Below are 20,092 nucleotides of genomic sequence, written 5' to 3' on the forward strand. Positions count from 1 at the left end.
GTTCCAGCACAGGGTGACTCACACCAGGCAGCAGACAAATGACTCATGGTTTTTACCGAGCTGATGGGCTTGTCAGAGCCAAAATGTAATGTGACATTCTTATCTAAAAACTCTAACGTTAAATCTCTGTTTAAATACCTTCTTTTCTGGGGTTACATAAGGAAAGCATTTTAAAAGTCATCAATGAAAGGCTGTTTATGCACGGGGAGCTTTGCTTGAAGGAACTTCAAATCTCTATTACAATTTATAAACCCTCATTTTAAATCTTGCTTAATTTTTTCCACGCAAGCTGGCTTCAGATAAGTTCCTTTGGGTGCAGAGAGCGAGCCGTGCGGGTCGCAGCCGCGGGCAGAGCCGGGCAGCGCGGCGTTGGGAGGACGCGTGGCAGAGGGCCACGTGGAAGAGCCGGCTGCGTGCCGTGGCTGGAAGAACCGTGAGTCAGGGCAAACAGGTTCCCAAAGAGGGATGTGTCGGGTCTTGTTGATCAGCAGCCTTCCCACTAAGGAAATCCCTAGCTACACCGGAGCTGAGGAGCGACGTCACGCTAATTGATGCCTGGGACGGGATTGCTGAAGCTCGCCGGTCTCGGCAGTCACACCCATGGAAGAGCCATCATGCACCTGGAGGAAAAAGTGACAGGGCTGAGTTACTGGAGAAGTTGGCAGCAGAGCCTCTTTCGCAGACATACACAAGGTTTCTTTCCATTGTATTCAACAGGCTTGGGGCCAGACCCCCAAATTTGCAAATAAGCTTAACGCTTTAGTCATCAAAACACGTAACTGAAGTTTAGAGGGAGAACTTGTAGTAACGTATTAACTTTTCCATTCTCTTTTTTGTGACTTTGTGGATATAACTGTGGTTTTATGCAGGTAAAAATTAGATGTTTGAATAATAACATGAAATAGTTGCCTAACTGAACCAGCTCCCGGAGCTGAAAGACCTTCCGGTCATATGCTGAGCTCGCTGCACATCCCATACAAACCTACGTGCGCTGCAATAGCTGGATCAAAACAGGAAGGAGGAGCGATGAGCCCAGGGCAAGACTGAATCGCTAACCTAAATTACCAGGGTTCGCTGGCCTCTGGTGCCACGTGGGTGTTACACGGGCGAAGGACTCAGGTTAGTCCCCGAGTCCAAACTGTCTAGCAACCACTAATGGAGAGGCTCAGCCTGTCTCTTGTGTGGGGCAGGACGACACATGGCCTGGCCAAATACTGCTGTGCTGGAGCAAGGGGCTGATGCGGAGGGTTAGGACGGCTTGGCCGGAGCCCATTTTTGTGTGGTGGATCTCGACAGCGCTGCAGAATGCCTCTGCTGTGCCGGTAGCGCTGGCGTGGCCCTACGTGGACACCCGGGGGGAGTCAGCTCCTTCAGTATCTCATAAATCACCTCCAACGGTCCTGCCCACCAAAAGAGGGACCCCCACATCACCCCGTGTCGACGCTCCGCTGTCACAATCACGCTGCAAAGCACTGGGTCTTCAGCCATCCGAGATTTCCCACGGCAAAAGGCAGCAGAGTTTGCAAGCAATTCTACACGTGGCTTCAAAGATGTATGAGGTTGCGTTTCGCCTCACCTTCCTTGAGCAATAAATGCAAATGAAATCACCACCCTGGATTCAGCCTTCTTGGGCTGCAGAGAACAGCTGGAGCCTGCTGAGAAGGTCGTTAGTCCCGGGAATGTGCTAAAGATTAACCATCGGTGGTTAGCTATTTAAATTGGTCTGATAGCAAGAAAAGCCACCTCTTGGGCCCCCCATTTTAGAGATTTAAGAGCTTCCTTTGCTAGGGAAGAAACAGCCCAGGAGTCAGCAGTAACGCAGGGCAGGGGCGGGTGGGTGAGGCGGGGACGTGCCCGGTGCCTGGCAGCGCTCGCCCTTCGCTCCCTGCGAGCCGCCCTTGGAGCCGGGCGCTGCCGCTCTCGTGTTTGCTCCGCAGCCGGGGCTGGGAGCGGGGCCCGACTTTGCCCTTGAGGCTCTTTGCTTCTGTGGAGAGGCGTGAAAGGGGTGGCACGTTGCAGGCAGAAGGAAAAAAAAGAAGCTTTTTTTTTTTTTTTCCCCCTCCCCATTTCTAATTAATAAGAAAATCCTCTTAACGCTCCAGCAGAAGCCTGTTGTTAAGGCACAGGGCTCACACGGGCCACCTGGAAGCATCACAGCAACCTCGCTCAGTGTCCTGGTTTTGGCTGGGATAGAGTTAATTTTCTTCCTAGTAGAAAGTAATAGTGCTGTGGTTTGGATTTAGGATGAGAATAACGCTGATAACACGCTGACGTTTTTAGTTGTTGCTGAGTACTGCTTATGCCAGTCAAGGACTTTTCAGCTTCCCATGCTCTGCCAGGGGCACAAGAAGCTGGGAGGGGGCACAGCCAGGAGAGCTGACCCCAACTGCCCCGAGGGCCATTCCATACCATACGGCGTCATGGGCAGTATGGAAACTGGGGGGGTTGGCCGGGGAGCAGCGATCGCTGCTGGGAACTGGCTGGGCATCGGTTGGCGGGTGGTGAGCAATTGCATTGGGCATCACTTGCTTCGTATATCGTTATTATTATTATCATTATTATACTGTTACTATTAGCATTACTATTTTACTTTATTTCAATTATTAAACCGTTCTTATCTCACCCCAGGAGTGTTTCTCACTCCTCCGATTCTCTCCCCCATCCCATCGGGGCAGGGGGAGTGAGCGAGCGGCTGCGTGGTGCTGAGCTGGGGCTGGGGCTGAACCACGACACTCAGGAAGGGGCTTTTGCCCCACGGAGGTGCGGTGCGTGCACGGCAGGAGGGTCCCGCTGCCCCGGGCACGCGTGGCAGAGCACGCATGGCAGGGCATGTATGGCAGGGCACGTATGGCAGGGCATGCATGGCAGGGCACATACGGGTGTGCGGCACCTGAGCCCCGGGCAAAAGCACCCTCAGATTCAAAATGCTGCTGGAAAAAGAAAACAGAGTGCAACTTGATATATTTATGGCTCTTACGCGATTTAGAGGGATATCGATCTCAGGGGACCAGACTGGCTGATCACGACTTTCCTGTTTGTAAAAGAGTTTATTACACACTTTTATCTTCCCATTCTCCACTTTATCTTCTCCCCCTTTAGCCTGTTTCCCAATATGTTTGTGGCTTTCTCAGACACACTCCCATCAATACTTTTCCTTACAGCTCTCTTCTCCAAGATGTTCCTCTTTCCTTCAACATAGCTGCTTTTCTGTGCCTCGCTTTTCTGGTTTTACCAAATTTTCTCACTTCCACTTTCCTTCTGCCTCGTTAGTACTAAGAGGCAGTATTAATCACCCCAGCTGGATGGGACATCTCTAGACAGCTCCTTTTTCCCCATCTGTTTTTGCCCATGTGGAAAAAGAGAAGGTTGATGGCATATCCACGAGGGAAAAGCCTGTTGCAGGCACCGCTCGTGACACCTGCACGTGCAGGGATGTGGTTTGGTGGCGGGCTCGGCAGTGTTAGATTTACGGTGGGGCTCAAAGATCCTAAAAGTCTCTTCCAACCGAAACGATTCCACGATTCTACACGCCCCTCGGCTTGGACGTGCCCCGGCAGCCGTGCTTCTGGCCGAGGCTGGTGGCTGGCTCCCCGCAGCTGGGACCTGAGCCAGCCCACCTGATGCCCGGCGGCACCCCATGGAGCACCCCACGGAGCACCCCACGGAGCACCCCACGGAGCACCCCCTGGAGCACCCCATGGAGCACCCCATGGAACACCCCATGGAGCACCCCACGGAGCACCCCACGGAGCACCCCCTGGAGCACCCCATGGAGCACCCCATGGAGCACCCCATGGAACACCCCATGGAGCACCCCACGGAGCACCCCATGGAGCACCCCATGGAACACCCCACGGAGCACCCCACGGAGCACCCCACGGGCGCAGGGAAGGGAGCGGCGGGTGATGGAGAGCCCGGCGGGGCTGGCCCGCAGGTGAGGGCGGGGTGGGCGGGGCGGGCACCGGCAGCAGCACCGGCAGCGGCAGCAGAGCTGCCGTGGGTCTCCGTGCGGGCGCGGCACCAGCAGGTAGCATGTCCGCTCCTGCCAAAGGTGAGTGCTGGCTCCGGCTGCGTGGGGCTTCAGGGGCAGGTGGTTGATCCTTGTGGGGCAGTGGTGGCACCCCTTCCTCCCCCCCAGCCCCGGGGGCACCAAAAGAGCCCCTTCCTCGACCCCAGGGGCACCCAAAGAGCCCCTTCCCCAACCCTGGTGGCACCCAAAAAGCCCTTCCCTGACCCCAGGGGCACTCAAAGAGCCCCTTCCCTGACCCCCGTGGGACCCAAAGAGCCCCTTCCCCAGCCCCTGGTGGCACCCAAAGAGCCCCTTCCCCGATCCTGGGGGCACCCAAAGAGCCCCTTCCCTGACCCCAGTGGCACCCAAAAAGCCCTTCCCCAGCCCCTGGTGACACCCAAAGAGCCCCTTCCCCAGCCCCCGGGGGCACCCAAAGAGCCCCTTCCCCAACCCTGGGGGCACCCAAAGAGCCCCTTCCCCAACCCTGGGGGCACCCAAAGAGCCCTTTCCCTGACCCCTGTGGCACCCAAAGAGCCCCTTCCCCAACCCTGGGGGCACCCAAAGAGCCCTTTCCCTGACCACTGTGGCACCCAAAGAGCCCCTTCCCCAACCCTGGGGGCACCCAAAGAGCCCCTTCCCCAACCCCGGTGGCACCCAAAAAGCCCCTTCCCTGACCCCGGTGGCACCCAAAAAGCCCTTCCCTGACCCCAGGGGCACCCAAAAAGCCGTTCCCCAACCCTGGGGGCACCCAAAGAGCCCCTTCCTCAAGCACCGGTGGCACCCAAAGAGCCCCTTCCCCAACCCTGGGGGCAGCCAAAGAGCCCCTTCCCCAACCCCGCAGCTCCAGGGGCTGTCGGGGACGGGTCCCGTCCCAGCTTCGGGGAGTGAGCTGCTGGCTCTCAGCTCCATGGACCATAAAGGCTTTTTCAGTATTTCCCCCAAATTAGCACACCCCAGGAAACCAAGCCCTGACAAATCCCTGTCCCCTGGAGGTACCTTTCACGCCTACCACCACATGCTTTTAATAAAGCATAACCCTTTTTTTTTTTTTTCCTTTCCTGTATCCCTGCTTTCATTAATGAGTCTGCGTAAAGCCAAAAGTGAATTATTCTTCACGGCTTGTGCATAGCTAATGCCGTCTGGATGAGCGAACGTCTCGTGGCCAAAAGTCTGTGGGTGGTTTGCAAAGCGTCCCCACTGATTTCTTGCACTTAATTGTGTGCTGTGCTGTTGGTTACCGGCTATCTGATCTTCATACTCTCCCTCGGCTGCCTGCAGAAGCGCTTTTGTGCAGTGGGGGAATATAAAAAAGGCACATTTGCCCGAGGAGAGATGGCTGTGTTTACATGTATATTCATGTATTCATAAAAACTGTTTCTCAAACACTTGCGAGAGCAACGGTAACAAATAACTGCTTTTCTGTGGATGGGCCCAGGCACCAGACAGGAAAAGGTGTGAATATTGCATGAATATTGCATAAACTCCTGTTCAGCTGCGGAAGAAGCGTGGTTATTTATTTACCTGGCTGTTCCCGGAGCATGCATGGCGGGGGGAAAAAAAAAAAAAGCAGGAACCTTGTGTTTGAGTTACAGTGCTCAGCCGGAGACTGACGTGGAATTAATTACTTTAGCTGACTATCCCCAATAATTGCAATTCAATGGATTAATTTCGATTTGAACGACCCCAGCCCTGCCTTCATTCCGTAGCTAGTCCCGCTGCCCGCCCTGAGATGAGGTTTATGGTAAATACCCGGCTGTCTCGATTGCAGGTGAGTTGCCTCCGGTCCCTCCAAATTCGGCGGCGTGCCCCTCAGCTGCCAGCCTGCCCTGGCCGTGACGAGCCTCGCCGTCCCCTGCCTCGCTGTTTTGGGGCACCCGCAGCCCATGCACCCTGGGACCCCGTGCTCCCTGCCTCGCCTTTGCGCCGCCGCTTTTTTTGGCCTGGGCGAAACCTATTGCTAAGGCAGCCACGGAGCTGCACCTCTTTCTGCCCAAGAGTGCAATAACATAGACACGATTTTGTATTGAATGTTACTCAAAATAACGTTATTCTGAATAATTTGGGAAGTTCCGTATATAAGCGAGGGTGGTGCTTTCCTGCCCGGCATGTCCGGGATTCTCTCTTGCGTGAGCTTCGGAGCAAGCAACCCATCGTAAGCAAAAGCAGAGAGACGTGCTTTTATAGTCATAAAAATATAACTCGAACGTTACCGCGTTTGTCACACCTGTGCCGACAACCTCAGGCCTAGCAAAGCAAATCTCCCGTGCTTGATGGGTCACCGAAAGGTGAGCGTTTATGAAGGGTGGCAGCGGGATTTTTCTGCAAACGCTAAGCCTCTTAAATCGTGCCTTCTAGCAAGGAAAGTCTGTGAATAATAGATGAACTTGGCACTTCTTTTTACACTTGCTTCCGAAGCGGAGAGAGCATTTGCCTGCTGCAGGCGGCCGCGGCACTCCCCCCGTCGCTGCTTTTTCCGGAGGGTGTTTTAGGGACACCCTGAGCACCCCCTGACGGGCGGGCTGGGGAGGCAGCGGGGTGCTGAGCTCTGGGGCGGCACGGGCAGCTTTGGAGTGATGGTTCTGCTGCCAGCCCCCCCGCCGTGAGGACAGAGGTGCCTGGAGGATTTTGGAGATCCAGCTGTGCAGCCCTGCGGGCTGCTGCTCCGCTGCTGCTGGTTGCCCAGCTGGGGAAGGAGGATGCTCCCAAGGACTTCTGCCTCCCAGCCCAGGGCCCGCAGGTCGAGTTGGAGAGCCCTGCCTGTTATCACTCCTTCTCCTGGCTCAGCTGCTTCAGAGCTGGAAAACATTTCCATTCCAGGACTTCAGCCCTGGGGGCGGGCGGAGGTTTCAGCCTGAATTAGCTGAAAGGAGAATTGATCCTGGGTCGCCTTTGTGTTGGGTGACTCAGGAGCTGCTGGATTGCAGGCAGGAGGGAAAACAGCAGCCAGACAGAACAAACTTTGTTTAACCCCTCGCAGCGGTGCTGGGAACCATCCTCTGTGCCCATGAGAAACCTCTTCTGTGCCGCGGCTGTAGGTGTCCGGGATTTCTGCTTTATCATAGAATCATCAAATCATGGAATCGTTTAGGTTGGAAAAGCCCTTTAAGATCATCCAGTCCAACCATTAACCTACACTACCAAGGCCACACTAAACCAATCAAGGGTAGACTAGACTAAACCATGTCCCCAAGTGCCACCTCTGCCCGTTTTTTGAACGCTTCCAGGGATGGGGACTCCCCCACCTCTCTGGGCAGCCTGTTCCAGTGCTTGACTACCTTATCCGTGAAGAAATTTTTCCTAATATCCAATCTAAACCTCCCCTGGCGCAGCTTGAGCCCATTTCCTCTCGTCCTATCGCTGGTTCCTTGGGAGAAGAGCCCAACACCCCCCTCCCTGCACCCTCCTGTCAGGAGCTGTAGACCATCTTCCAGCCTGGATGAACTGTGGCACTGTGAAATCAGGGGACGACCTTTGGTGTGAGTGATTTTTTTTTTTGCTTGAGGTCAAAGCCCTCGAGGGTTCTGGCTGGATATCCACCTCCTTTTTTCTATTCAAGTAGAAGCTATGGTAGGAAAGGTAGCTCGCTCTTGTGCACCCTGCTTTTCCTCCTCTCTCCCACGTCCAGAACTGAGCAGCTCGGTGATGGCCAGGGAGGTGGCATCTGCTCATGGTCCTGACTTTTAGAAGGTGGAGAAGGGTAAAAAAGAAAACAATAAGAGTTTTCATTTTACTGCTCTTTGAATTTGTAAATCACCTAAGAATTGGAGTTTGAAGTAGTAGCCCTGGGGCGCTTAAAGCTCATCTGTTAAATTTCTTTGCACTTATAGATAATTTCTGATTTAGCCTTCTGTTGTCCGGGACACAAGGCGATGGTACATAGAGATGGCCCTGGTGAGGGTGAGCCGCCGCAGATCCACCTGGGCAGTTATGCAAACCAGCTCCGTGCAGCTCTCCGTGGGAATGGCATTCCTCCTCCATCACAGCAATAAATGTTTCGAGTCACCCAATTATATTTTATTAGAAAATGAGCCAGTTAAGAAATGTGCTAGCCTGAGTAATCTTCCTGGTAGCGCTGCTGGGATGACTCAACCAACACGTGAGTTTGGCCCGCAGCATCGGTACCGTGCAGGCAGGACTGCTGCTACGGAGCTAAACTGCATGAGCCCCAGGACCTCGAAGTGTTTTAAAATAAATGTATTTCTAAATGAAGTATTATCTTAAAATATCTGTAAGCTCTGTAAAGCACAACCACATCTTGCCTCCTCCACTGTGAGCCTATCCACACCCTCCATGCTCTCTAAGTGGCTTTATTGTTCCTCCGTGCTAATCTTAATTGGCTCCAGACCCTTTGAATGTGCTCATTAAAAATCAGCTTGCCTGCTGCACAGCTGGGAGCACCCTGCCTACCTGGGACAGGGCTGGGAAGGGGTGTCTGGAGATACAGGCGCTCACTTCAGAGCAGCGCAGCTGACACTGGATGTCACCATTGCACAGCACAAACCTAACGAAGGTGCTTGGGACTTTATTCTCCGCCTGATAGGGAGAGAAAAAACCTTCTCTCTTGTCTCCCATCTATTCCCCCCATGTACTTTGGGTTTGTTTTTTCTTTTCTCCTGAAACTTATGATATCATTCACGCTTTGTGCTGCTTCTTGCATCTAAGCAGGATGGCGGTAATCCTCCCGAACCTGATTAAAACCAGTTCTGCTCTGGCGTCGTCGCTGGGAACGCAGAGCCAAGCGCGGACTAAATTCCCTGACGGCAGTGGGATTACTGTGCGTGGCGCGATTGGGTTTGGTTTATAAACTTTGCAGATGGATGGCGAAAGTTTTGGTTTGTTCTTTGTTAAACTGCATGCATGTGTGAGTTATTCACTTATCTGCTGCCTGGGCTCTCCAGCCACATGTTTTCTGAAATAATATAGGATTGGGGTGTAGGTTGCTAGCAAAAGGTCACTGAAATCTTCAGGAAAAAGAATGTCCGAATACATCTCTCTTCCCATCCATTTAAAAAAAAAAAAGGAAATCAGGAGTCTGCATTTTTTTTTTTAAAGTGGTCTTTAATGTTTGCTGCTTTAAGCTTGCAATGCCTGCTTGGCTCCAGCATGTCCTTAAAGCTGAAATGGAATTAAATGGGATGGAATAATGGAATTACTCTTCATCATTGCGTAATGAAACAAGCCCCTCTCTTCTCTCACTGTACAGAACAGACAAACGCACGTATAGTGATGACCACCCTGCTACTCACTGAGCAAATAACAAAAGAAGACCATGGCTCGGAGGGAAATTACGTCCTTTATGGATCCTCTTGTGCCCAAATCACTGAGGAAGCTGAATATGTGAAAAAGGTATTTCTGCAGCTGTCGCTGTTCTGTTCCTTTCTTTGCTTCAGCAGGAAATATGGTGAGCAAAACTGATAACCACCGGAAAAGAAAATTCTGACCTGCGTGGTAATACACACCTGAAAAACATTTTGATTTACACAACGATGCTAGAAGTGCTATTTACTCTGCAGTAGTGACTTAATTATAGCATGCACTCTCTTTGGGTTAAACCACTTTGGAACTGGTGAGGTTTTTGCACCCCTGGTTTGGCACCGTTGCAAGAGACGCTTAAGTGAATGTCCCCGCCCGAAGTCAGCGCTCTTCAGCGGCAGAGCTGGGGCTGTTTGCTGGGAGAGGGGAGGAGACGGACACGGGAGCCTGGCCGCGGTCAGCGGGACAGCACTAGGGCAGGTCTGTGAGCGGTGGCCGAGATCAGCGTGTCCGCGGCGTGAAGTCTCAGCTTTGCAGCTGAAGAGAAAGGGTGCCTGGTAGCGTGGCTGATAAGCAGACTGATATTGGGCTAACGATTGTGCTGGGTCCATCAAAGGTTTATCAAAAATTTGCCGTCCTAGGGAAGAAGACGGGGAGATGGAAGAGAGCATGCACGAACATGTGGTTGGAGCTTCTTTGCTCGCTTTGCATACAATGACAGTGACTGAGCAGTTAGAAAGTGTAGGATGGATGCATTATACTTTAAAAACAATGAGAATAATGTGAGATACGATGCGTTAAAAAAATACCTGTACCTAAAGCTGCCGTTCAAGCTGCTGGGCAGTTTGCACATCGTGCTGGTGGTGCGTACTAATACACCTGCAAGCTTGTATTTGAAGCTGTTTGCTATACCATCAAGGCTGAGCTGAGGTGTACGGCTGGGCTTGGTCCCTGGGAGAGAGGAGGAAGCTCTGGAGCAGCGAGCAGCCTCATCTCAAGCAGAAATATTGGTCTGGGGGACATGGGGGACCAGCATCTCGGGAGGAGGAGGATGACCCGTGGGACAGGCAGATCCTGGAGGTGTCGGTCAGCAAAACCAAGCGCGCCTTGGAGAGCAGAGCATAGGGTAGTTTGGGATGTGTGAAATAGTCTCGAGTTGTTCCTTTCCTGAATGCCAGCGGAAATGCAGGAAGAACGGCGTTTAATGAATGCCTTTAGTGTGTGTAATGACAGGAGAGAAGACCTCAGACTTTTGCTTTAAGTTAATAAAGATTTCTTCATTCCCTTTACAATTAAATGTATGAAGTTGCAGAATAGCACTGTAACTTTGAAAATTTTGTGATGAATTCTTAAGCAGCTCATAATCCAAACTCATTTACACAAAGCATTTTTGGAGAAAAAAATGATATTCACCAGCTCGTGCAGGGCCTGGGAAGCGGTGCACGGCTTGATGCTGACACCACCGTGAACAGGTGGGACATGCCCTGTTGTGTTTGTTTTTTTTTTTTTTAAATCAGAGATCTTGTGAGCAATGAGACTCCCCTTAGTAGATCTGATATCTTATTTCTCTGCTCTAAGCAGCAGAGCACGGTGATGAGAATACGCAAAGGCAGTCTCTGCATCCCAGCTGAGCCCAGAAGAGCACTGTGGGATGAGGGAGAGGAAGGGTCAGTGGGCTGAAGCACGGCTAATTAAGAAATAATCAATCACAAAAAGTTCTTTTTAAAAAATGCTTACTCCTTTCTCTGCTCAGTTGAGGAATGAGGTCGAGGAAAAGCCTCTGTAGTGAAAAGAAAGTGATTTATGGTTTAAACCCTTTAAAAAAGTACAGACTGCCCTTTGTTTGTAGTAGTTTATTTTTAACAAATGGACTTGGTGTAATATTAGAAAGGCCGTATAAATGCCGGTGCCTTCTGGCGTAAATCTGACCGATTGCAGGTCGTGTTCCTTCCACACACCAGCTCTCAAAACAGACAGGAGGCAAGCGCCGGGCACGTGTTTGTGAACACCTGTAGGGGAAAAAAGTGGGTTAAGCAACTTAAAACCACTTTAAGCAAGTGGTTTTGAACAAAGAGGCAGCCCCTAGGAAGCAAACAGATTTGGAAATGTTGTGTTCAAACAATTAAAATATGCTGGAGTAAGTAGTTCTTGTAAGGGGAAGTGCTGGACGATGTTTACTCACGTGCACTTATGCAGCCTCGCAACATATGCTGCAATATTGTAAAAGCTAATTAATCTTACACCCGTGCAATTACACTGCGGAGAGTGGAGGAGAGCTATTTATCAGAATCGACACGCAAATGCTTTCCAATGTAAAGACCTGGAGAGCTGAACGAGGAGAACATTTTAATTTCAGTTAATTCGTGGAGGTGGAGGAGCTGTGAGCGGCTCGGAGCCGGCTCTCCGGAGAGCTGCCTGTCGTCTGCCCCGTGCTCCCTGCGAGCCGGAGAGGGGTGTTGATAAGACTCCAGGTCTTTTAGAGTCAGATTGATTGCTCAAGCTGGTTTTCTTTTTTTTTTTTTTTTTTTAAATAATTTCCACGTGCATTTCCTTTAGCAGCTTCCTCAAGTCTCGGGCAATAAAGCGGAGCCGCAGAAGAGCGGCTGGAGCTGGAGCTGCAGTCCTGTCGCAAGGACGGTGAAGGAAACAGAAGAGCAGCTGCTGCTGGTGAGCAGGGAAAACCAGGTGCTGAAGATCAAGGTGCGTTTGGGGTATTTTTTGGTTTTTTTATTTTTTAAGGTTGCAGATGAAGATGTGTGCTTTGTAGCCCAGTTGGAGTTGGGTCCCGGCTGCTGCAGCACGGTGCCGGCTCAGCGATCCCGCGCCGGAGCCTTTTCTTCAGGGAAGGGGCAGACCCTGCTCCGCTTCCCGCCTGCTGCAAACTCTTGCATTCCAGCAGGCAATGAAATTCATGTCGAAAGCTGCTGCTGGGGACACAGCCCGTGTGTGGCTAGTGAGACAGCGCAGTCAGCTCTGTCGGTAGGTGACAGCAGATGTATTTACGAGCCGCTGGAAATGCATCTCTGCTTTTAAACCGTCAGCCTTTGTCATGGGAGGATGGCTCAATGCTGAATAAATCTGCCTTTATTTGGAAGCTAAAATGCCTGTCAGATGTTGCCCACAGGTGTTTAGGATTCCTTTCTCGTGGGGTTTTTTTGGGTTGTTTTTTGTTTTTTTTTTTTTTAACAAGGGTAAATGCTGAAATTTGATCTGGTATAGAGGGCTTATTTTTTGGCATGTGATTGTAACATCACGTTTTTAAAGGGGAATATATATGCGTCGTACATTTACTCTTTCTAGCTGGAAGCCACGAGAGAAGCAGGTGTACAGGCTCTCAGATCTGCCTCCCAGAAACTCTATGAGAATTACCAGACTCGGTCCGAAGAACTGAAGAAGAGCCATGAGAATGAGAAGCAGCAAATGCAGGTACACATCTCTCCCACGTGTGGGCATGACCGTCCTGTTGGCTATCAAAGTATTTATGTGGGCTCTGGCTCTCTGTGCTGCAAACTTCCACCCAAGAGCTACTGAGTCTCTTCTGCTAGCGCCGTGGGGAAGTTAAATAGGAAAATGAATAAGAAAAATTATTTTGGTTTTATCCCTGATTCTCGGGATTGGGTTGGTAGAGTTGCTCAGAATTCCTTGAGCCCCACCGCTGTCCATCCGCTGCGTTCACCAGCTCCCCGCACGCCCGCGCTAACGCCCTTCTTGGCCCCAGGCCTACAATCTCCAACAAGAAGAGAAGCTCCAGCAAAGCGCAGAAGACGTCACCCGCCTCGCCGAAGGCGTCAGGGAAAAATGTACCCGCATCGCAGAGATGGAGAAGCGCGTGCAAAGGATGGAGGAGGTACGTCCGGCCGCTCCTCGCGTCTGTCCATCCATCCTGGCACCGGGAGTCGGCGCAGGCGAGGAACCTGCCCTGGGAGTGCGGGCGCTTGGGAAGAGGAGTTAATTGCTTTCAGGGTTTGGGGCTTGTTAGCTGTTGGAATTGGGGCTAAAAAGGCGTCTGCCGTGTTACACCAAATTAAGAACCTTTAGCTGTAACTATAAATAAACCGTACAATTGGAGCTCCCTCTTTCAGTTATTTCAGAACTTGCTTAAAAACTGTAGAGCATCAGGGAGAAGCCTGAATGTGTAGCTATTGATGATTTCTGCTCCTGAATAGTTGCTCTGTCACCTCCCCCCATCGGTGTACTTCTAGCTTTTGAAATGAAAATGTAGCCATCCTAGCACTAAAAACTAAAAACTAGCACTGCTCCTTCTTGACTCTCAGAAAAATTGACCGTCAGTACCCGAAATCCTGGGCAGGCAAATGACTGCTGCAGCAATCTGACAACCGCGTGCACCAAAACTTGCAGAAAATTTCTTCTCCTTTATTGTGACTTTTCTTTTGGCGGTGTTAATTGCGTTGGAAGAAGCGAGGGCACCGTGCATCATTTTTCTGATGTACGCGCTCAGTAGCAGTGGGAATTACTCCCATAGAAGTGCCATTCTAAAACTAAGTTTTCCCTATCCTGGGATTGCTGTAAGCACGGGGTCAGTGAGGGTGTTGCCACCCCCATCACATGCAGGTAATCGTTCTGATACTAAGGGGTTTCGTCATCAGTTTTGTTGAGATTGTTCCCTCTGTGGACAAGGTTTGAGAGGTGGACGTAGCAGTAACACAGTATCCCGTGGCCGCTGAGCATGGACTCTCGCAAGACCTAAGGATTTTGCTAATTAACTAGAGAACTGCTATTTTAAGAGAGTTTGGACTTTTCTCATGATAAATCAGTACTGTCATCCCTTCCAGATTTGATGCAAAGAGGTCAGACTGGTTTGGATCTTGACGCAGGTTGATGTGGGTGGGTATGGCTGAATTCTGTTTTCAGACACTGAGCGGAACCGTTAAAGGTCCAGCCAAACTTCTCTTGCTAACTGAACGACAGTAAATGCAATGCAGTTTTTACATAGCTTGAACCGTTTCCTTAGGAAAAGAAAACTCTGATAGAGAAGAAAATGGCACTTGAAAAGATGCTTCAACAGATGATGTCGAGGACCGAAGACAGCAAACGGTGATTAAATGCATGTGATAAAGTGGTTTTCTTTCTTTCTGGGGGATTATGTCACATAGAATGCCAGATATCGCTTGCTCAAGTTCCTTCTGGTAGTTAAAATTATTCATGATTGAAAGCAACTGGTTCAAAACCTGATTTACTGTGATTGCTTGAAGAAGCCAAGACAGACCTTGATGTCCTGCAGCTCTTAGATATTGATTCTGCCCAAATTCCTAGTACTTTTCCTTCCACCTTGCATGCACGAGTTGCTTCCCTTTCCTGATTCTCGCGTGGAGTCGATGCTGCTTTGGTGGCATTGTGCAGGCAGTAGGTAAGGCAAAAGCCTTCATTATTTATGAATTTACTTATCAACAGCTAGTAAGGGTGGTCCTATCAGGAAAAATATGTCTCAGACTATGGCTTTATTTGTTCTGCTTGATGAAAAAGCCTTTATACGTGTAGTTCTGTGTATCCTCAAGAACATCCTCGCTAGCAACAAGCCTTCCCACCTCGGGGTCAGCTCAGGCGCGGCTGGGCGGGTCAGCGGTCCCTAGGGATTGAACGCGGGGTGCTTCTGCTCTCGTCCGCAGGTGCCTGGATCTCCAGAAGCAGATTTCCACCTTGCAGGAGCAGATCTGCCACCTGCAGCGCGTGATTCAGGCGCAGCACCACGGCCTGCACGGCGTGATTCAGGAGGTCAGGCTGGTGCGGCCATCCCACCGGGCAGGTCTTCAGAGGTCGGGAAAAGAAACGGGAGATGGCTCTGGGCTCTTGCCTTCAGCACGTGCGCTGGGGACAAGCAGCTTGTCACGCTGTGCCTGGTTTTGTGCACCCCGCATTCAGACCCCCACACGCATTAGAGCTCCTTTCCAACTTTAGTGATTCCTAGTTTTACTTTCCGTAAAAAATAATCCAGCCACCAAGGCAGGAAACATGAAATTAATTATGACTCTACCGTTAAGTTGTTTAGTGGTGGACTTGGTAGTGTTAGGCTCATGGTTGGACTTGATGACCTTAAAGGTAGGCTCATGGTTGGTCTTGATGACCTTAAAGGTCTTTTCCAACCTAAACGATTCTATGATTTTATGATTTCAGTGTTAAGATGGAAATAGCATCACTGTAAAAATGGGATTATTGTGGTGGAGTCAGCGATTTCAGGCAGACCCCTGAGTTCTCCTAGAGCGTTCCCAGGGGGAACGTGGCTCCCCGCTCCATGCCGTGCTCCCGAGGGGGACCTGCCTGACCCGGGGATGCTCTGCCTGAGGTGCCCACCCCGCAGCTGGCTTCACACAAAGTCAGTGAAGCTGCTCCCATGAGCAAAGCCAACAGGCCGACATCCTAGAAAGACTACAACACAATTCAAAGCAATCAGCCTGCTTCCCAAAGGCACGATACGACATCAGCTGGTTTACTTACCGGCTGCTTTTGTACGTATGAACTCCCCTCGCCTCGTGGAACACATGCTTGCCTTTTCCCAGCCAGCTAAGGCAAGGCCCCGCGCTAATTGGCTTTCGTAATCAGGTTTCTGTACGCATGCCAACAAGAGGCAGACTTGTTATCCTAAGGAAAATGCGACACTGTGTGTTGAGAAATTTTTTTTTTTATAAATCATTTAATCAATTAGTTTGACTTCTATGGTAAAAGACTAGGGACTTGAATGGTCTGCGATTCCCCTGGTACGGCGAGACGTTTACCTCTGTGGTTTTGTTCAACACAGAGATGTCTTTGATGTGTTAAGGTTTCAAATCTCTTGACAAACTTTATTTCCTAACTCTCAGGCAGAGAAACTGAAAAACAACCTCAGAAGCCAAGATAAAAAAATAGAAAACCTGAGAGAGAAACTGACTGCGCTGGAAGTGCAGGTAAGGCTGGGAAGTCAAAAGCTATGTGAAGGGAGAGAGCAAAAGTAGTTCTCTACGGTCAGGGGGCCCGTCACGCTGCCGGGCTTGCGACGTTGTTGGGGTGGTGTTTCTTTGCACTGCATCTTTCACTTGGTTTTAAAAAAAACCCAAACACAACAAATACCCCCCCCAACAAGACCCCCAAAAACCTTTCTGGAGGAGCAGCAGGTCCTAGCTGGCATCCAGGCTTGCCTCTTGTCTGCTACGTTATGCTGAGAAGGGTTTGGTTTATTTATTTTTTAATTTTTTTTCCTTGCAGAATAAAGAACTGAAAGACAGAGTGGAGTTCTGGTCTGGCCAGCCCAAGAGTAAAGCTTCAAAAGCTGTCTGCACAGAGTGAGTACCGCGGGAGGTGGCACGGGAACGGCTGAGCCCATGGCTCTTGCAGGCCACCTCCAGCGTCCCCGCAGGGTCAGAGTGAGCTGAGCCAGGCCTTGCTGGGAGCCACCAAACTTCGTCTTGCAGAGGGTATCTTCTCTAGAAAGGAGAAGAAAAACTCAAGCTCTGCTTCAGACTTAGCTGGCGGTGTGATGGCTGTAGCCTGAGTCCTGACTCCTGCCGGTCCTGGGCTGGTGGGGCGAGCTCGGTGTATTGACCACGGGCGTCTGCGGCAGCTTGTAGATCCGTCCAAGATTAAATGGGAGCCTTTTCTGGGGGATACAGTCCCTTGCTGTAGTAGATCTGGCCCCAAGTTTCTGCTCTCAGTTAGCAGAAGAGGCATTTGAAATCGGCTTCTCCATACCCAGGGCCATAGTTATAAAGCTCTGACTTATTTCATTGCCCTGGTTTCGGCTGGGATAGAGTTAATTTTCTCCCTAGCAGCAGGCACAGTGCTGTGGTTTGGATTTAGGATGAGAATAACGCTGATAATACGCTGATGGTTTGGTTGTTGCTCAGCGCTGCTTATGCCAGGCAAGGACTTTGCAGCTTCCCAGGCTCTGCCAGGGGCACAAGGAGCTGGGAGGGGGCACAGCCAGGAGAGTTGATCCCAACTGCCCCAAGGGCCATTCCATACCATACGGCGTCATGGGCAGTATGGAAACTGGGGGGGTTGGCCGGGGAGCAGCGATCGCTGCTGGGGAACTGGCTGGGCATCGGTCGGCGGGTGGTGAGCAATTGCATTGGGCATCACTTGCTTTGGATATTGTTATTGTTATTATCATTATTATATTGTTATTATTATCATTACTATTTTACTTTATTTCAACTATTAAACTGTTCTTATCTCAGCCCAGGAGTGTTTCTCACTCTCACTCCTCCGATTCTCTCCCCCATCCCACCGGGGCAGGGCAGTGAGCGATGGCTGCGTGGTGCTGAGCTGGGGCTGAACCCCGACATTCATACATGGCTGTGGTGCTTTAAGCCCGGCTTGGGCAGGCTGAGATGTCTGAGCGATCTCTACCTTCTTGTGCTTCCCTCCGCAGCACCCCCCGAGGTTTTAGAGCATCCCCTTACCTGATGCTCACCAGGCTAAGGCAGCAAGAGAGCTAAAGGAATGAGTGGATGTTTGCCTCCTACCTTTATCAGGACTTTTTCTGCGCGTTGCAACCCGTCGCTCCTACGGCCTCTTTGCTACCGCAAAGCACCGCCGGCACGTGCTGCCTCTCGACGCCACGTAGGCGCAGAAGCGGTGCCGCAGAGCTGCGCTTGAAAGAATAAACCTGGAAACAAGGCGAGAGCTGAAGAGAGAGGCGGTGAGTTCGTGGACGCCCGCGCAGCCCCGGCGGCAAAGGCAGCCCCGGCCACGCCTGGGGGATGCTGCACCCCCGGACCAGCTCTGCACCTGCCCTGCTGCGGGCAGCGGCGGGCAGCTGCCTGCACAAAGGGGCTCCCACCTACACAGACTGCTGCAGAGACTCAGTTTAACCACGACTCTCACGTAGGTGAGACTGCAAAATAAACCTGTGGCTAGCCGGTGCGTTGTTACAGTCGCTGCCTTCCCGCCTGCTGTTGGAGCACAGGGCGGAGGCGGAGCGGTGGCCCTGGCCTTTCGGGGGGGCTCAGCTCTCCTCCAGCGTTCCACCCCGCGGGCACAGCACGCTTTGGGCGTAGCGGCACCGTAACGTCGCAGCGTCCTCAGGCAAGGAGCGAGCGGACCCCTTTCTGGGTTAACCTGGCTCTTGCTTTCCTGAAACCTTTCCACGGCAACCAGTAAGTTTTCCACCCACGTCAGCGGGAGCATGAAGTTCCTCCCCGAACCTTTCCTCCGGCTGAAATCCCTTTCGGAGGGGAAAGCAGCTGCCGCAGTGGGAAGGGCTGTTCCTTCTCCTCCCCAAAGCGGGAGAGGTGCTACGGTGGTCAGCAATCCCGTTCGAGGGACGCGGCATGCCTCGGCAGCTCGACCGCGTCCCCGGGGAGCGACAGCGGCTTTGCACGCTCGCGTTTACCTCTGCGCTGTGGGACAGAGGGAACCCGAGAACGGCCGTGTCCCTGGTCCGTCTTCTAATCCACGACATGCAGACCCAGCAGCACTTGGGAGGGGGGGGGGGGGGGGGAAAAATAAAGGCATTGATCCTTAAATAAGGCTTAAAGGCACTAAGCTTCAGTTTGTTCCTTTTCTTACCTAACTTCAGCTGCGTCATTCATACACGGTGTCACTCCGGGATTAATGGAGTTAAGGTGCAAATAAAAGCCTGGCACCTGCTTAACTTCTCCCAAGTTCTCCAACTTCTCCCTTCTCCCAAGTAGTTAGTGATAGGACGAGAGGAAATGGGCTTAAGCTGCACCAGGGGAGGTTTAGGTTGGAAATTAGGAAAAATTTCTTCACGGAAAGGGTGGTCAAGCATTGGAACAGGCTGCCCAGAGAGGTGGGGGAGTCCCCATCCCTGGAAGCGTTCAAAAAACGGGCAGAGGTGGCACTTGGGGACATGGTTCAGTCTGGTCTACCCTTGATTGGCTTAGTGTGGACTTGGCAGTGTTAGGTTAATGGTTGGACTGGATGATCTTAAAGGGCTTTTCCAACCTAAACGATTCTATGATTCTAACGCCAGGGCGAGGCGGGCGGTGTGTTTGGGCAGGCACCGCAGCACGCAGCCGGCCGCGTTATCCTTACCTGGTTGCCGTTTAAGAGCGTGAGCTTTGTCAATGGTGCCGTTTCCCTGCCAAGTGAGGGCAAGGTCCATCCTCACCCATCCCTCTTCCTTGGGAGAAAGGGAGCTGAACTTGAAGCCAGGGTGCTGATGCCGAGCTGCCACGGGGCAGGCTGGGTGCTGACCCGTGGGCAAGGGCTGCAAATGCACCCCAAAAAGCCTCTTTCCCTGGTCCTCCACTTGTTTTCCTAAGCTGACAGACTGGTAATGCTGCTGTACCTCTTAGGGAGAAACCGCTGCTTGCCCCCAAAAACATCCGAGACAGCAGATTTAAAAATGTACTTTTATTCTGAAAATAACAGTGCAGAAACTGAGTCACAGGATACATTCCTCGGCTGTATTACACGAACCCAGACACCAGTGAATCAGTTTGGCAGTATGTTTTGAAGCCACGGGTACTTTGGTAAAACAGAGTGACATTAACATCGGTAAGCAAGCGCCACGGTCCAATCAAGGGGCATTTATAATGAAAAACACTGTTTGTGTTCAAGATTGTTTCAGTCACACTCATAGCACTAGGCATAGCACAGATCTGTTGTAGACAAACGTAAAACATGCCTACAGTAGCGTAACAGAAGGAAACACTTAAAAGGTAATTGATACAGGATGCTTAGTGTTTATCCGGAAGGTGAAAGGTACCTTAACAGAACCAAAGAAGAACCGTTTAACTTCCATAAGTTGAGTAAGATACAACAGGCTTCCTCTAGGATACAGTTTGTCAGATGAGGATGGACAACTTCAGGGTCTACTTTCTACAGTTACGTTTAACTAGGTAGCCGCGCGGAACAAAAGCGCATAGCAAC

The 20,092-nt window shown here is 51.3% G+C and overlaps 1 protein-coding gene across 1 annotated transcript; it reads left to right on the plus strand.

Moving 5' to 3' along the window:
* Window positions 1-4,032: 4,032 nt before the first annotated feature.
* Window positions 4,033-17,691, plus strand: CCDC68 (coiled-coil domain containing 68). The gene is made up of 10 exons (XM_075727181.1): window positions 4,033-4,051; window positions 9,213-9,355; window positions 11,822-11,962; window positions 12,563-12,688; window positions 12,981-13,109; window positions 14,235-14,317; window positions 14,890-14,995; window positions 16,078-16,161; window positions 16,460-16,536; window positions 17,625-17,691. Exons 1-10 carry the CDS (start codon window positions 4,033-4,035, stop codon window positions 17,689-17,691), a joined length of 975 nt encoding a protein of 324 aa, XP_075583296.1.
* Window positions 17,692-20,092: the final 2,401 nt, after the last annotated feature.

Source organism: Pelecanus crispus, chromosome Z (assembly GCF_030463565.1).
Source record: "Pelecanus crispus isolate bPelCri1 chromosome Z, bPelCri1.pri, whole genome shotgun sequence".
NCBI classification, from domain to species: domain Eukaryota; kingdom Metazoa; phylum Chordata; class Aves; order Pelecaniformes; family Pelecanidae; genus Pelecanus; species Pelecanus crispus.